This window comes from Chinchilla lanigera, unplaced genomic scaffold (assembly GCF_000276665.1).
Source record: "Chinchilla lanigera isolate Chin_1 unplaced genomic scaffold, ChiLan1.0 scaffold00164, whole genome shotgun sequence".
Lineage (NCBI taxonomy): Eukaryota > Metazoa > Chordata > Mammalia > Rodentia > Chinchillidae > Chinchilla > Chinchilla lanigera.
Window position 1 is genome coordinate 1,013,626 of NW_004955565.1, and position 18,138 is coordinate 1,031,763.

The 18,138-nt window shown below is 36.0% G+C and overlaps 1 protein-coding gene across 1 annotated transcript in view; it reads left to right on the forward strand.

Moving 5' to 3' along the window:
- Cask (calcium/calmodulin-dependent serine protein kinase (MAGUK family)) overlaps positions 1-18,138 on the forward strand; it is a gene marked incomplete in the record, with an annotated part of 363,168 nt that overhangs the window by 134,066 nt on the left and 210,964 nt on the right. The window contains 1 exon segment of the mRNA XM_005413251.2: positions 12,771-12,876. Within this exon segment, the coding sequence (XP_005413308.1) occupies positions 12,771-12,876 (106 nt within the window).

Consider the following 18,138-nt stretch of genomic DNA (forward strand, 5'->3'; position numbering starts at 1 on the left):
ATGAGAAGGGCAACTAGGGAAGGGGAGGAGGAAAGGAGAAGGGGAAAGAGTGCTAAGTAAAAAATGGAAAGAAAGCGTTTGTAAATAAGGAGGGGGAGAAGGTTGGAGGGAGGGCAGGGGAATGGGAAAAAGGAATCAACTTATGTCATGCACAGATTTCCTATGATAAATATGATCATTATGTATACCTAAAATGTACCAATAAACTTAATTTTAAAAAGCAATTTAAAAAGAAAAAGAAACCTAACTAGATTCTAGGTCTAGTTATGCTGTTAAATGCTCAGTGGACACTAGTTAAATTGTTGGACTTAAAATTATTTTTGGAAGGCTTTTCAAATCATACTGAGGGATCATAATGCTTTAGTGTGTGGAACAGAGCACAGTAAAGGTTTCTAGCATAATATGATAAACTCTGCTAACACTTTAATGAATAGAATGAAGAGAAGAAACCAAAGGCCAAAAAGCCCATTAAAAGATCTTTGCTGTGATCCAGGCAAGAATCAGTGAGAGGTAAAACTAGGGTAATAGCAGCAAGGGGAAGATAGTTTTGACAAGTGTTGTAAAAATAGAATGGACAGGTTTTGGCAGCTGCATGTAGGAAGTAGAGAAGAAGCAGTGGCGGGTGTGAGAATGACTACAAGCAGTCTCTGAAGACTATGCTGCTGGTAGTCTGTAGTCCACATCCATAGAACTATATGGATTGTTTCACTTTATAGTGCACCAGTGTCTTTACTAGACACTTCAACTGTACCTATTTTTCCCCGACTAGCCCTATGGACAGCTTCAGTTCTTTATAAGCTATATTATATGATTTCCAAAAAAATGTACATGAAAAACTACAAAGTTAAAGTAGTTAAAGCAGGCATTGAACTAGAGAGTAGTGTGGTTTAGTAATGGATGTTCACATTGCCACCTTATTGTGATCAAATTTGGTTTGATTGGTATTTGTTAAAGGTAGGAAAGAATGATTCCACCAAAAAATGATTTCAAAGAAGAAAACAAACTTATTGTGTGTGCGCTCCATGTCACACAGCATGGCAAGCACATTGACATACTTTATGAATCTGTCACACCTAACTACAACTCTGTATGCGAGCTTTTGTCTTATTCCTTCCATTTTACAGAGGAAACTGATGTTCTTAGGTAGTACAGCTACCAAGTGATGGAGACAGGATTTAAAGACAGGCCTTTTGTCAACTAGTCTTTTGCTCTATCATATGAGAGCCACTTATGGCAAAAAAAAAAAAAAATATTGCTTAAAAGGATAAGGGCTAGATATGTAGAAATAGGGTGACCAGTCACATGGGTTTGCCTAAGATTGAGGGTAGGTTCTCATGATACCAGACTTTCAGTGCTACAACCAGGAAAAGTCCTAGGCCACCAAAGGAGTTGGTAGTGAATTGAAGAGTCACTTACATGAAATAAACCAGTATCTAGAGGGACCTAATGAATATATTTATTACATATGTATTATCATTATTATTATTATAATTATTTGCTTTCCCATAATATTGTGTGATGAATTAGGCCTTTTGGTGGTATGCAGTGACCAGTGAGTTGAGCCACTCTGTCTGCCTTCTATCCCCTTGTGTTCACTAGCTCTGAGCATCTTGCTTTGCTGGCATTGGACTCAGCTACCTGAGAATCAGATGCTAGAAACCTCAGCTTCTAACTCAGTTGTTATGGGAAATTTTGTTTTGCCCATTCCAAGTTTGATGAAATGGCCAAAGAACTACTTGGAAAGAAGTGAAGAAGGAAGATAGATTGATTATAAATGTATTCCTTAAAGAGTAAGGAAATGTATATCTGACCTTAAACCCACAAAAAATACAGAAAACTCGTAGCATCATTATTTAGCAGACACTCCAAAATATATTTTGTGTAAATATTACACTCCAAGTAGTAAACAGTTCATATCATTTTTATATCAAGATAGGAAGCAGCAAATTGGACCACACAGAATGTCCCAAGGAAACTTCCTAAAATTTTTCAAAGAAAGAAAAACATTGCGTGACGGTTTCATGCATCCTACACAGTAAAGTGTTCGATTTGGCAACAAATGGCTAAAAAGATATGAGGACTGTACAGTTTTTTAATCTAAAAAATATTATTCTCAAAATTGTGCCCGTTACTAGGTTGTTAATGGAGAAATTAGCTTCTCTGACTTCCACTCTAAATAGTTTTCTTGTAGCAACCACAGGGTGGATTAGATGGGTGTCTGTCTTCATCCTGACCTTAAGGCACAAGGATGTAGATCAGTCACTTTGGCTTTTGTGCTTGCCTCACATTTTACTACAAAATCTTTGGGGTCAGTGCAGCTACTACTTTAACACGTTTTTAAATGGTTTCTAGCCTCAAATAGGTTCAAAATTGCTGGTCTAGAAATTGGTGCTACACTTTCAGGTACTTTCTGGTTTTATACAAAAGATGAAATGAAAAGTTCATCACAAGGGTACAGCACTGTATTCTTTACTTAAAATTTTTTAAAGCAAGGAGAAATACGGCCTTTCCAAAAAAAAACCTCCCTTAATCCAGAGATTTACTGAGTACTCAAAGTATCTTTTCTGCCAGTTTTTAACCACTGTCAGTGATTCCACTTTGGAACAACAAAAACATTATCTGCTAGTACTCCTTGAAGTTTTCTGATTAATGTAAGAAATTAATACTACAAGGCAAGCTATTTAACTTATGCACACCTGTTAGTTATCAACTACCTCAATATAAATCTTGGATTTTGTCAGTAGACCAACAAAGTAAAATATAGAAATAATTTGGTGGCTGAGACCATCAATCTACAGTATGATTCATATCCCTGATTTCAAATTATCTGTTAAGAGTTAGTTTATTGTTTTTATTGGTCCTTTTCCAAGTAAGGGTCACACATTGGTGTTTATTTTTTAGTGTAAATTTGTTTTATGAGTTTTCTTTGACAAAAGGATTCTATGAGTAGATGGGGAGATCTATGCTGATTTCACTGTGCTGTAAAGAATCTTGAAATTGGTCATTTATCTGTTTATATATAAAACCAGACCACAAATTGCTTTCTGGGGACAATGTTGGCCCTACTAGCAGTATTTCTATAGTAGTTCCATACTGGTGAAAGCGCATTTGGGAGGGGAGCAGATAGTAAGGTCTATCCTGAAACGTCCTTTATGAGCTCCTCACCTGTGAGAAAATTAAATAATAGGAAGTAAATCTAGATAACACAGTTAGAAAAGTATAAAACACCAGGTATGTGAACAATGTTTTTACTTTTACCTATTAGGTGAATTCCGGTTTTATTGCAATAACATTTTTTTGCTTTTATACTTCATTGAGTAAGTTATGCACAATAAAATGACCCCACCCAAATGTACAAGTCAGTAAGCTTAACAAATGTGTGCATTTTTCATCCCATAAAGTGCCCTGATGCGCCCAACATGTACGATTTTTAAGACATTAATATTGAAATGAGTTAGGCATAAGCTAGTGTTTCCCTAATTTTCTGTTATAAGGCAAGGAGTACCATACTGAAATAGGTATCTGGTTTTTATCCTAGTAAAATGCCCTAATCTTACCCTCTTTGGTTTGCATTTCCCAAAATGAAAGGCAACAAAGGAATTTTACCTTCTAGAAGAGTTTAGAACATTATATTTTTATTATTATGTATAAAATATGACTAAAAACATCATATCACAGTGACTAAAAACATCATATCACAGTGATATATGTGCACCTATGTTCATAGCAGCACAATTTGTAATTGCTAAAATGTGGAAGCAACCCAAATGTCCATCCACCGAGGATTGGATAAGAAAATTATGGTACTTTTATATAATGGAATATTACTCAACTATAAAGAAAGATAAACTCAAGGCCTTTATATTTAAATGGTCACAACTAGAGACCATACTCATAAGTGAAATAAATCAAACATACATGTGCAAGCACCGCATTGTGTCACTAGTGTAAAACTTGAAAGAGTTAATTTAAACTCGGAGGTATGATAGACACTGTGAAATGATAGGAAACCACCGAAGAGTAAAGGGCTTCTGGATGTGGGAAAAGAGAAGGGAAAGAAGGAGAAATTTTGTATGTATGTATATACAGGATAGATAACATGGTTGTTCTTCTATCTGCTGTTTCTATGCTGAAAGAAACTGTCAATGAGTCTTTGGTTGACCAGTATTGCATGTCTATATCTGTTTTCATGAGAAGCCACTTTGAAGATATCAATATGTAATACAACCACCATTGTTAATTCCCTACCACTTTGTTTGTAACTCTGTATTGTCTGTATTGTGCTTGTGATATGTTGTAAAATGTTGTATGTCTGTTAATGTTTCCCTCCTTTTATCCTTAAAATAAAAAAAAATATATATGAGCACAATCATAGTCACTCATATATTTGACAAAATCTTATAACACTGGAACTTTATTTTGGTTTAGATTTTAGTCACCTCTACCTTCTCCTTTTATCTATATAATTAACGTCTTTCGATTTTATTACTTGAGTCAAAAACAGATTTTCACCAAATTCATGGTTGAGTAGCTCCGTGAATAGAAGACTCAGAGCTATATCTTCTAAGAGACAAATAATTTGGTTTCATTTCAGTCTAATGTGGTTCTTATCCACGAATGGCTTTTTAAGCAAGTGCTTTTCTTTCTGTACATTTTAACACCTCAGAAGATAAATATTGGCAATGATTATTGATTTGGTCATCAATAATCTTTATTAATAGCAAACTAAGCTCAATGAATTATTATACTTCAGTGTTGATGAGGAATGACCTGGAATCTTTAAAATTTAAATCTGTAGGAAATAAACAGTACTTTAGGTAATTATTTAGCAACTCATCCTAATGAAAAGTGAGAGGGAAGACAAGTAATTCTCACCATAATTGGTTTTATTTTATTTTACAAAGGATAGTTGTTTATACATAAAGTGTTGACTTTAGTTTAATTTGGTATTCAGCAGATTAAGCTGCTTTAATATATTCATTATACTCATCAGAACTGAAAACTCTTTGGGAAATATATTACCAAAATCCCATTAATCTGTAAGTGCTTAATGCAGTTAAGATTGATTTGTAATTAATGCACATTTGCCTATTTAAGAACAAAATTTACATCATTCAAACATTCTCAATTAATGATATGCTTCTTCCTGCCTTTATTCACCTGACAGATGAGATTTTATTTTTTTTTATTTTAAAAATAAAGGGAGGAAAATATTAACAGACAGACAACATTTTACAAAATAGCAAAGGAACAGTACAGACAGTACGGAGTTACAAACAAAGTGGTAGGGAATTAACAATGCTTATTGTATTACATATTGATATCTTCAAAGTGGTTTCTCATGAAAACAGATATAGACATGCAATGCTGATCAACCAAGGACTCATTGACAGTTTCTTTCAGCAAAGAAATACAAGACAGTAGAACAGCCATGTTAACTATCCTGCATATACATACATACAAACTCTCTCCTTCTTTCCCTTCTCTTTAGATTGTAGGATTTAAAAAAGGAGGCAGGAATTCAAAGAAATTGGAAGCTGCTTGGATTTCTGTGTGTGAGGAAAGATAATAAACTATATAGAGATGGTAGTAAAATGTGTAAAAAGTCGAAGAAATAATGAGTTTGCAGTTAACCCAAATGCTTGTGTGGGCTTCTGCAGACCTCTGGTCAACACTAGTTGAGAAGGTCAACTTTCCTGATTCACAGGAAAATAGCCTCATCAAAGCCAACTGACCTGTATTAGTGCCAAATGTATGTGGGATCTTTACTCTTCAAATTGGTTATTAGATAAAGGTAGAACTGAACAGCAGAAATTGACTGTGCTAGTACAGTTCTTCCCAGGGTGCTGCTTGGATCCCTTTCTTAAAATATCATATGGGCATTAATTTCAGTACACCAAGAAGAAAATGTTGAATCAACAGTGACTTTCAGTTACTTGTTTTGTTAAAGTATTTATTCAGTTGAATGCATTAATGCTGTTCCTAATTATTTCTTTCACTTTTTTACTTTTTAAATCTTTGCTTTAATTTTGTTATTAGTATATGTCTGTAATACATGCAGATTATAATCATCTTGGGGAGTGGGTACATGGACACAGTACAGCTCGATTCTTTTTTCTAATCCCCTTCCCTCCCACCTTCCTCCCTCTTCCTCTAAAATCCCCTTTCCATATTTTCGTTCTTGTTATATTATTAATATTACCTTGTGTTTATGACATACATTTATATTCTTTGAGATTATTAGGTTCCTGTACATGGCATATCTTCAGGCTACTTAATTCAACTTCCTGTCCCCCTCCTCTGTCACCTCAGTCTCCAGTGTCGTCCTTCTCATTTTACAAGAGATCTATCTCCTTGTCTCCTATCCATTCCTTATTGTGCTCTTTGTTTGTACTTTGCCTTTCTCATATGAGAGATACTATATGGCATTTAAGCTTGTGTGTTTGGTTTATTTTATTATTAACATGTATTTTCCAGGTGCATCCATTTTCCTATTAATGTCTCAAATGTCTCTACTGCTTTATAGCCAAGTAGTATTCTGTCATGTATAGATGCCACATTTTCTTTATCTAATCATCTGTTGATGGGTATACAGGCTGCTTCCAGGATATAGCTATCACTAATTGTGCTGCTATAAACATAGATGTGTACATGTTGCTGTAGTGTGATAATGTCTTTAGCTCTGGGAATGATACCTAGAAGGGGTATAGATGGGTCATACAGAATTTCTAATTTTAGTTCTTTGAGGAATCTCCATACTGATTTCCATAATGGTTGGACTAGTTTACATTCCCACCAACAATGTAGGAGGGTTCCTTTTTCACTGCAGCCATACCAACATTTGTTATTTCTCAACTTCTTAATGATTGGCATTCTTTCTGGAATAAAATGAAATCTTAATATTGTTTCAGTTTGCATCTCTGTAATAGCTAGAAATGTTGAACATTTTTTCATATATTTGTTGAAGAAGTGTTTGTTCATTTCACTTACCCATTTCTTGATTGAGTTTTAATTTTTTTTAGTTCTTTATATATTCTAGATATTAGTCCTCTATCTGAGGAATAACTGGCAAAAAAAATTTTTCCCATTCTGTTGGTCATCTCTTCACTCTACTAATTGATTCCTTTGCTGTGCAGAAGATTTTAATTTGATGTAATCCTGTTTGTTGATTCTTGCTATTATTTCTTGTGCAGTTGCATTTCTGTTTACATAATCCTTTCCCACATCTATGACTTCAAGCATTTTATCTATTTTATCTTCAAATAGTTTCATTGTTTCCATTTCAATGTTTAGCTCTGTGATCCATTTTAATTTTTGTTTAGTACACAGTGAGAGATACGGGTCCAGTTTCAATCTTCTGCACAGATACCCAGTTTTCCCAGCACCATGTTTACTAGTCTATCTTTTCTCTAATGTATGCTTTTCTAAGACTTATCCATTCTTTGTATTTGGAGTCTAGGTGAGCTCCCAGTGCGTTTTAACTGAGTTTCTAACACAACCCAGAAATTGTTTGGAAATGAATGAAAATACCCCTATATTTTGTCAGGAAAAGATTAGTATCTAGTTTCTGGCCATCACTAGGGGCAGTAGGCTGGAATAAACTGGTTCTGGGACAGTCTTGATAGCTTGTCAGCCAAGTCAGTGTTATCAGTTGAATCTAGGGACATATACAAACTACACTGCCCCAGAAGTCATTATAGTATGACGTGAACAGCTCTAGGCTTTCACTGTCTGTCCTGCTTCTTCCACTTAATAGTTGTATAATTTCCATCAATTTCTTTGTATCACTAAACCCTGGGCCCCAGTTTCTTCCTCTTTAAAATGGGGATATATGGGCTGGGGATTTAGCTCAGCGGCAAAAAGCGCTTGCCTGGCAAGCGCAAGGCCGTGAGTTCGGTTCCTGGTACCGGAGAAAAACCAAAAAAACCCAAAAAATAAATAAATAAATAATAAATAAATAAATAAAATAAAATGGGGATATACGTCTTAGTGTGACTGCAGTCATTAAATGAGGACTTATAGAGAGACACTAAAATTGCAAATGTTGCATAGTAGACTCTCAAATATTGCACTGCATGGTCTGGTGAGAAAGTCTAAAAAGTCATTCAGTAAACTTTGAACCATACATAGGGCTACTATTCAATAAATGTTGACTGTTCGGGGCTGGTGATTTAGCTCAGCGGCAAAGCGCCTGCCTGGTAAGCGCAAGGTTGTGAGTTCGGTTCCCGGTACCGGAGAAAAACCAAAACCGAAAAAAAAAAATGTTGACTGTTCTTTGATAAATTGAATGAGATTAATTAAAACCTATAGAACAAATGAAAGATTTAAATTAACAATAGTGAAAAACTCCAGGCTTAGTTATTAAATGATGGATTTGGTTTATTTGGTTTAAGAAGAAGCTATAGAGTTTCCTTCTGTGGAAGTATTTTTAAAAACCTCATTGTGAGTCTACAATTTTTGGAATGAAATTACAACTATCTGTGTAAGAATTGCAGAAGAACTCATGATTAGGAAAAGATATAGATTAAAACAAATCCTTTTATCTCAAGCTACACTGTTCCATTTTGGTAGCCACTAGCCACACGTGGCTACTGAGCACTTAAAATGTGACTAGGTCAAATAAGGATATGCTTTAAATATGAAACACATACTGGATCTTAAAAAGTACAAAAAATAATACTTCTAATAATTTCTAAATATATGTTGAAATAATACTAATTTATATATGTTGGATTGGATAAAATGTTTTAAAGAATAAAAATTCACCTATTTGTTTTTACTTTTTAATGTGAGCACTGAAAATGTTTAAGTTATTCATGTGCCTTGTATCATGTTTCTACTGGATGATGCTGATCTAAGTCCTCATGGAATGGTTCATAGCAAAATAACTCTTAAATTGAGGCCTTGTAAGATCATATATTGAGGTTGAGACTGCTACTGCAATGCCAAGACTACCAGAAATTTTTCCTCTCTTCAATCAGATTTATAAATATCCAAATTAGTTTTGACCCATGGTCAAATAAGCTTACTACAGAATTATGATGTTCTTTAAGTAGTATTCAGTTTTTAAAAGCTAGTATGAAGAGTGCTGGTATAGCAAAAACAAATAGTAGTAAAGTAAATAATACAAATACTCCAGGAAAATTATTTTTAAAATTAGCAGTCTGAAACAATCTGAATTTTTTAACTTTCAGCTATTTGAGGAGCAGTCTGACAGGCGGACTCTGGAAACATATTTGCTTTACAGTTGTTAGACAGCCGAGACGTCTTAGAAATTGGTAGTAGTTCTAATACTGTACAGCAGGTTGACTTAATTTAAATGCTTCTGATTTGAGACAGAAAATGAAATACTACTTTCCATATCACTAGTACCACTTTAAAAGGGAAATGAACTGACTAAATAAATATAGGCACATACCTCTAAACATAGAAATGATTTTTAAATCTTTTAAAATTTCCCTGAGATACTATGAAATAAAAAAGAGTAGAGAGACCTGCCAGTTCCTAATCTGTAAACAAAGTAGCACGTGAATAGAGATGGTCACTGTGGGTCATGTCACTTACAGGTATGTTCTGTGCTAATATCTGTAAGCAGTCAGATAATCACAACTTAACATCAAATTATTATCATCTACTTCAGATACCTTCTTACTCTGCATCTTGAGTTGTTTTGTAGCAAATACTAGTTTCAATTTGCTATATCTGTGTGCTATATATCACTCAAAAATATATGTGAAATTCATATTTCAAAAGCAGTTATTTTTAACATTCTTGGAATCTGTAAGTAGAATGCGTACATAATGTATTTGTCTTTTTTTAAAATTGTGTTTTTCTGTATGAGCTATTTAATTGATAATTGAAGTACAGTAAACATTACCACAGTGATCTTAAATGTAAGCCATCTTTTGTATCATTGTCCCTATTATTTCAAGTATATTTTTATGTTTGATACTATCCAGTCAGTGTTCTGATCTTAGTCCCTGAAATCTCAGATCCAGTGAGATTTAAATCGCTTTAATATTGGAATGCAGGGCCGCAAGCAAGTTTGCCTTGTCAAGAGAGTGGTAGCTGAGAAGACTAGACCAAGAATTTGTTCAGCTGTTTACCAAGCTGAAATGTGTGGCTCAAGTGGAAGGGTCTTTAGAGCACCCATTTCTTCTTACAAGCTTTCAGTGTCACAAACATGTCCTGTGGCAAATGTGTAGGAATTGAAGCACACTGTATTTCCATGTAAGGAGCAATATAACAAATCACCTGGAAAGAAGAAGGGAATCAGTTTTCACTGTGGCAAACCATAAGTCTGTTTACTTCATGACTACAGTGTCAGAGCATTGAGTTAAAATCACTTTCAATCAGAACAGAGACAAATAGCAAAAGAGTAAAGTGGAAACAGAAAATAAGAAAGGATGACTTCTAATAAAATGAGGAGCTAGAGATGTAAAAATGAGTGATAGAACTCTTAAGCTTTTTATAAAATCAGGAGGCAGAACATTCTTGAAGGCAGAGGAGAAACTCTGCAGGCATCTGATTGATGTTGTCTGGCTCAGTCTGGCCCTCCAGCACACTTGTTAAAACCTTCTCATGGTTATGACTTCTCTGTACAAACCCCATAGCTGCTTTTTTTTTAGGGGGGAGGGGGTTCTGGTACTGGGAACCGAACTCACTACCTTGCACTTGCCAGGCAGGCGCTGTGCCGCTGAGCTAAATCCCCAGCCCCTCCATAGCTGCTTTATATCGTCCTCTCCTGCAGGGCCTTCCCAACTGCTTTCGGACATAGCAGCATTTTTCCTGTGCTTCTGATGGCTTCCTCCTGTGCTTCTGATAGCAATGAACATAGTGCGCAGCTCACATTGGGGCCCCTCAAGCTTCTTTCCCATGTGTTGCGCTCCACACTGTCCGCTCACATCCAACTTCTCATTTGAATCTTACCACTACCCTTTGAAACCAGTTAATGGACTCTCAGTACTATATCACCTATCTCTGTCCCATTCCTTTGTCTAATAAGGAGGCTAATTGGAGAAATTAACAGTCAGCCTGCAAGCAGCAGGGGAAAAGGCAGGAGCAGCACCAATTTTTCTGATTCTAAATCTCGTGTACTTTTCATCCCCACCACTAACATTCACACAGAGTGTTTCCTCTACAGCTATAGGGAAAACAGACAAGAAAAGTCTTCTTGGACCCTGCCATTGGTATTCTCCTGTCAGGCTCTTCAGAGAGGCTCATGTCCAAAGCCATGGCATAGCATGGTAGAAAGACTGCTAAGTTTGGAGTCACGCAGATCAGGGTTCATGGCCCACTTCTGTATAGCTGTATGATGTGGAACACACTTCTAAATCTCAATTTCCGTATCTGAAAGGTACCTACTTGACGGGGTGGTCAGGATATGAAGTGAGAGTGACTATATTGAGGATTTTTCCCAGTGAGAGACATGATAAATTTTAATTTATTAGTAGATAATTGACTCCTGGATGCTGACTTTGACTCAGACTTCTCCACAGAACTTGATCCAGCCCAGAATGTTCTTAACCTTTTCTGACTAAATCTGATGGCCTTTTCTCAGGTTGCAACTTTCCCCTACTATATATAACTTTATTTTCTCTATATTCCCTTGACTTTCTTAATACTATAGTATTAATTCCTCCTTTTCTGATAGTTTTTCCTTTATCTAATTTACTACTGTATTTTTCTTATTCTACCATTGTAAGTAAGCCTTCTAAGGTGCTATCTACATCCATTGCTCCTGAAGACAAGATTAGTTGAATTAATAAATCAGAAAGGAGATTGTGTTATGCAATGCATCCTTAGCCTTGATTCTTCTTTACCTATCTCCCTTCTACTTTCAAACGTAGAAGCATCCCATTGGATTTTATTCATCAGCAAACAGGTAAATCCTCAGCACTTTAGCACTGGAAGGCTTTAATTATCTTATTCCGTGTAAACATGGCAGGTAATGCCCTGCCCAAACTGTCTTAATGTGATGATGATGATGGTGATATCCCGTTTATTTTCCAAATAGAATTATAAAGCTGATACAGAAGTTTTATCTATATTATCTGAATATTTTCTTCAGGCTAATACTGTGAGGTGGGTAGAATCCTGAATTATCCAACACATTTTATAAATGCTGTGAAATTCAGGGCTGTGGGTGTAGCTCAGCAACACATCAGTTGCCTAGAATGTCCAAGGTCCTGGATTTCATCCCTGGCACCACCTGCCCACCAAATAACCTGACTTTGACTGTAAGAAGAATGCCTTCTCTTTTTAAGCCGTACTATTTTTGCTTCCTAGTCCATGTAATTTCCTTTATGTCTGGAAATGCTGGATTTTCCTTTCAAGAATAGGCAATACATTCTTATCTAATAGGGAAAATTACGAAAAACAAGTAAAATTCATGACAGTAAAATGAGTTACTTATTAGCAGATCAAGAAGGGTTGTAAATTTGGGGCTGAAACTTCAGTGTGAGAGTTTGAGTAAAGTATTTATGTATTTATTTTATTTCAATGCAAAGTTTTTACTACAACATGTAAAATTTTTGTGCTAATGAGAGATGACTCTTGTATATAGATTTAAGCTGACAAAAACGATGAAAGTTATATTGTCAAAGATTTTAAAAGGTAGGAAGGAAGTTAAGCTTAGTTTAAATGGGGGATTTCATCTCTTTAGTTAGAGAAGTCTTCATGTTACCATAGATCACATCCATTCATTCATCATTCACTCTAATTGTCTTTTGTTCCTACCTAATGAAGTATGTTATATGTTTGTTTTGCAGATCTAAAGCGGGAAGCCAGTATCTGTCATATGCTGAAACATCCACACATTGTAGAGTTATTGGAGACATATAGCTCAGATGGAATGCTTTACATGGTTTTTGAATTGTGAGTGTGTACTTCATTTCTTAAGCAGTAAAGCTTTAAGCAATGTTGGTATTAGATAATGTTAACACTTTTCTTTTAACATTTAACAGTAGTTTTAAACTCATCTGTTTATAAAGACCTTCAGTCACAGGAAAAAATACTATCTTAAGGTTCATCATAGTAATGGAAGCAAAAGGTGAGCATATTCAGCTACCTTCATAGAAGAGGCTGCAAAAAGAAATAGAGTGTAGAGTGATAGGAAGACCCAAGATATGCACTTCTGACCAGAGGAGTCTCAGTGAATAGGAGTGCAATGAGAGTGGAGGCGTCCATGTAGCAAGACTCTGTGGCAACGGTGATAATCATGTAACTTCCCCTTTTGATATAATCACTGTGTTGGCATGTGAGGAAAATTCTGTAGCTAACAGTGTATCTTCATTTCAGTAAGCTACTTGACATATTTTTCACCAAAATTTTGTAAGATAGCAAAATACAAGCTAGAGATAGTACAACTAAGTAGTCCATAGCTGGTTGGATGCTTATCTAAAGAGTTTGTACAGCTTTATAGACAGCATCCTGCAAAGTTTTTTCTTTGATCCTATTCTGCTCAAAATTAATGAGTAACTTTGATTAGGAAGAGAGAAGAGGGTATATTTACTAGATATTGAAAAGATAACAAGACTGGAGGGTATATTCACTATCTGTCGCTTCATAACAAATTACCCCAAAACTTAGTGGCTTAAAAATGCAAATATATTGTATCACTCTGTGCATCAGGAATGTGGGCCCAACTCAGCCAAGTCTTCTGGATATGGGTTTCTCATAAGGTGGTAAGCAAGGTGGTGGCCAGGGCCAAAGTCATTTTAAGGCAGTGGGATGGATCTGCTTTCAAGATCACTCACATGGTTGGTCTCAGTCTTCAGTTCCTCTCAGGCTATTGGACTAAGGGCCTCAGTTCCTTAAGAGCTGTTGCCCAGAGGCATCCTTCGGTTTCTTGTCACTTGAGCCTCTCCGTAGAACAGTAGAGCACTGTGGCTGCTGGCTTCATGGGGGTAGGGAGTGTCACACTCTTATAACCTAATCTCTGAAACTGCACACCGTCACTTCTGCCATATTCTGTTAGTTATAAGTGAATCAGTAGGTCCAGCCCACACATCAGGGTCTGAATACCAGACATAGGGCTCTCTAGCAGGCATTTCATAGACTGCCCTCCACAGAGAGCTAGCTAATAAATTGGCTATCTCTATCACAATTCAAAAGTATAAGTTTGTAGTCAGGGAGCTGAAACAAAGGTGAAATTTAAGAGTAGTTAATGTAGACCCTTCATTTCAATATGTGCGTGCAAGATCAGTGTAAAAACGATGTAAATGTCTTACTTAGTCATTTGCAGCAGCTTATGTGCCTTGAGTGGAACATTAGGCTACATTAATTTGAAGTATTTTGTACTACATTCAGAACAAAGCCACACTTCCACACACTGTACTCTGGTCCTTCTCCCTGTGTGCATGGTAAGCCAGACGCCAGAATGTTTGCAGAAGGAGATAGGCAGAATGAAAAAAGGCCTGGAGATTCTGTCATACAGTCACAGCCTTCAAACTCTTTGATGGGAAACCTACTAAAAGAATTTTGAGAAACTTAGGTGCCTCTCCCATATCTTCTTAAGTTAATATATGAAAACGTATTGTAAGAATGTTATTTGCAGTATATTGAATAGTCTCTTAAATATATTTTGTTCACAACTGTAGAGCTGCACATTTATCTCATTCACTTTGTGAGAAATGTCAGTTATGTGACCTACATGGCAATGCTAGTCTTCACTGTCACTTAACCACGTCAGAATCTCTATCAGGAAAAAGTCTAGCTTCATTTTTCAAATAAAATTAAAGTGTTAATAGACATCCCAGTGACACTCCTTACTATTGATTTCAAATTCTGAAATAGATCGGACTTTGCCATGTTGTCTGTGTGAAAAAAGGTGACACCTCTTTCTTTCTTAAAGACTCTTTGCTTTGCTCCCAGGGGTCTCCCTCCCATAGGAGCTGTGCATTCCCCAGCTGTCTCTTGAAGCTAGACAGACATTTCAGGATAGGGGAACAGCTGAGTTGGCTAACTGGAGATAGGAAAGGAAAAGCAGCAGATCACAGACCTGTTTTCAGACAGACCACATTATGGCAAATGAAAATACGAAAAATCATTGCTTTAAAATATCTCATTTCATGTGTCCCGTGGAAAGACTTGGGTACTCCAGACATATCTGACCCCCAGATTGAAGACACCTGGCTCAGAAAAGTTTTTGAAGGCCCTGTAGGTTTTATTACCCATAAATATATTGGTTTTCTTACTCTTCTGAGAGTCCCCAGAGCAGAAGGCCAAAGATAGAAAATAATCAATGTCTTCAGTTATTTAAAAGCTCATGATATAGAGATTATATGCTCGTTCAGTGTAGCATTGCAGGCCGTAACTAGAATCAACAAGTGGCAGACTTCACCCTTAAGTAAGGAAGGACTCTCATGATGAGGCTTACTTCATGAATGCAGCAAGCTACCTCACAGACTGTGCGTTCCTCACTAGAGATGCTTGGAGTAGAGCTGGAACCTTCCAAGTGGGCAGAAGATAAAGTTTAACTTTGGGACTAGAGAAGATCTCTGATATCCCTTCCAATTTAAGGCAGTATAATTCTTTCAAAATGACTTTTCTGGTTTAATTTTATTTTCTATTCAAGAAATCTGTTTCTGTCCATATTTTTATTTTAGAAAACTAAAAGCAGATTTAATAAGGTAATGAGGACAGCACATTTTTTAAATTCACCTAAATTTTGCCACATTTGCTGTCTGTACCAAAGAACCCAGATGAGAGTAGAGAGAAGATGGTCTTGGGTGTCATATAATCTAGGTTTTAGTTCTTCAGTGTTGAGGCAGTCCATACAGGATGTTTTTTGTTTGTTTGTTTGTTTGTTTTTTTTTTTGGTTTTTCTCCGGTACCGGGAACCGAACTCACGACCTTGCGCTTGCCAGGCAGGCGCTTTTGCCGCTGAGCTAAATCCCCAGCCCCCATACAGGATGTTTTATAGCTAGCTTTGTATGATCCAACTGATTAAAATAATTCAGTGGCTGTATATTGAAATAAGATCCCCATGATGAATATAATCATAATGTATTACAAATATGTACTGATAAAAATAAAAAAGAAATGAGACCTCATTAAAGTTGGATATTTAAGTACCAGTGACCTAACTCTAATATTAACCCAAATCACTAGAAGCCAGGCATGGTGGTGCACTCCTGTAATCCCAGCTCTCTGGGAGTCTAAGGCGGGAGAATCACCAGTTCAAGCCTATCCCATACAACTCAGCAACTTGGCAAGACCACGTCTCAAAATGAAAACTGAAAAGGGACTGGTGATACAGCTCAGTGCAAAGGCCCTGGGTTCAAACCCCAGCACTGCAAAAAATAATAATAATACTCACTAAACCATGACGTCCTATTTTCATATTTTAGCCTTTGATTTGGGAAAATTTTGAATGAAAAGAGAATAGTATAGTGAATGCCACTATATGAAGCACTGAACTTCAACAGTTATCAAAAAATGTTAACATGCCTCTTTAAACTGTCCTTCCCTCTTGCCCCTCCCAGAGATTTCTAAAGCCATATCATTTCACCTATAAGTATGCCTGTTTGTATTTCTAACATGTCAGGACCTAAAAATGACCATAATACTATTATACCTAACAAAATCAACAATAATTTCTTAACATTTTGTCATATTCAATTGATGTTCAGTTTTCCCTTATTAAACATGAATTTTAAATGACAGATTTCTAAATTTAGAACTGTTTTATTATCTCTAGAGGTCTGGAAGTGGGTTTTATAAATTCGTATTTAAAATAACAGTTCTTTCTCAAAAGGGCCAGAAACAAAATTGAAATATGAAAATTCTTTTGTGTCGTTGTTTTATAAATTCACCTCAACAACTGTCTTTTCCCAGTTTTTTGCATCCTTGATCTCTTGCCTCAAACCAACAACCCCAAAACATCAATTACTGTAAGATTTAGTCATGTGGATCAAAGAGCAAGACCAATACATTTGTGTGTGACTCCACCTACTGGCTAGATGAGAGATTGCTTCTGTATGTAGCTACATTGTAGACTAAACTACACCAGAGTTATTAGTTCCTGGCAATAGATGTGCCCTTGGTATTCAAGAACTCATTGCTCATGAGTTATCTGGATCCTTTTCACAGTTTTTTAATATGACACCATACTAAATATGACACAGAGTAAACAAGGAAAGGGAAGATCAGTTAAATTGATTAGGCCAGTTAACTTTGCAGTTTGTTGGCTACTTAGAAACATTTTTATCATTTACCAGGAGAAAAGGCTAGATGAAACAACATATTTAGATTATCGACAAATTTCCTAATGTGCTATCCATATCTGTCTGTGCCACAGACTCTGTGTAACCAACACTGTTTTTCTCTTCCTAAAGTTATGCAATTATATGGCCCAGTCATGTTGCTTATGTGTTACTTGGAACTAGTCAATATCCACTTAGTTATAGTTTATAAGTGTAAAGCATACTTAGAGACTCACAGAACCAGACATTTAGAGCTGCAAAAGATGAGAGCAGTAGATTTCAAAACTTAATAGTAGAAAATCCTGTGTAGAACTTGTTAGACAAATGTGTGACCAGGCCCCACCCCAGACATTCAGTTCAACAGATGTGGGTCCCAGTGGGGCAAGTCATTGACTGACCTTTAAAGTAGGACTAATACTACTTGCAGCCATGTCCAACCTGCAGCTTGCCTTTTGCTTTGCTTTGTTTTTCTTAGAGCGAAGAGGAATTATCTTGGGTCACATATAAAATATATTGTATATAAGTAACAAAACTTCCTTTTTATATTTTTTTATTGTAACTTTTTAAAGAGGGCCAAAATAAAGGTGGGCCACAGGTTGGACATGACTAATAGAGATCACTTTGTCATTTCTCCAACATACACAGTACTTTGTTGACATCTATACGTATATGCGCTATATCCATTGCTTTGGGACTACACTTAAATTTGAACCTGTCTGCAGCATGCTACTGAAACATTTTAAAATACAAGCTCAGTTTTGAAGACAGGATTGAGTTATATTACCCCCCCCCCAAATTAAATGTGCATTTTTAAGTAACACGTTCAGCTTGTCTTGAGCAGTGTCTGGTACTTGAGTTACACTGTAAATCCTAAATTGGCTGGCTAAGGAATTTTAATGACCTTATTATAGAATGATTATATATACCACAA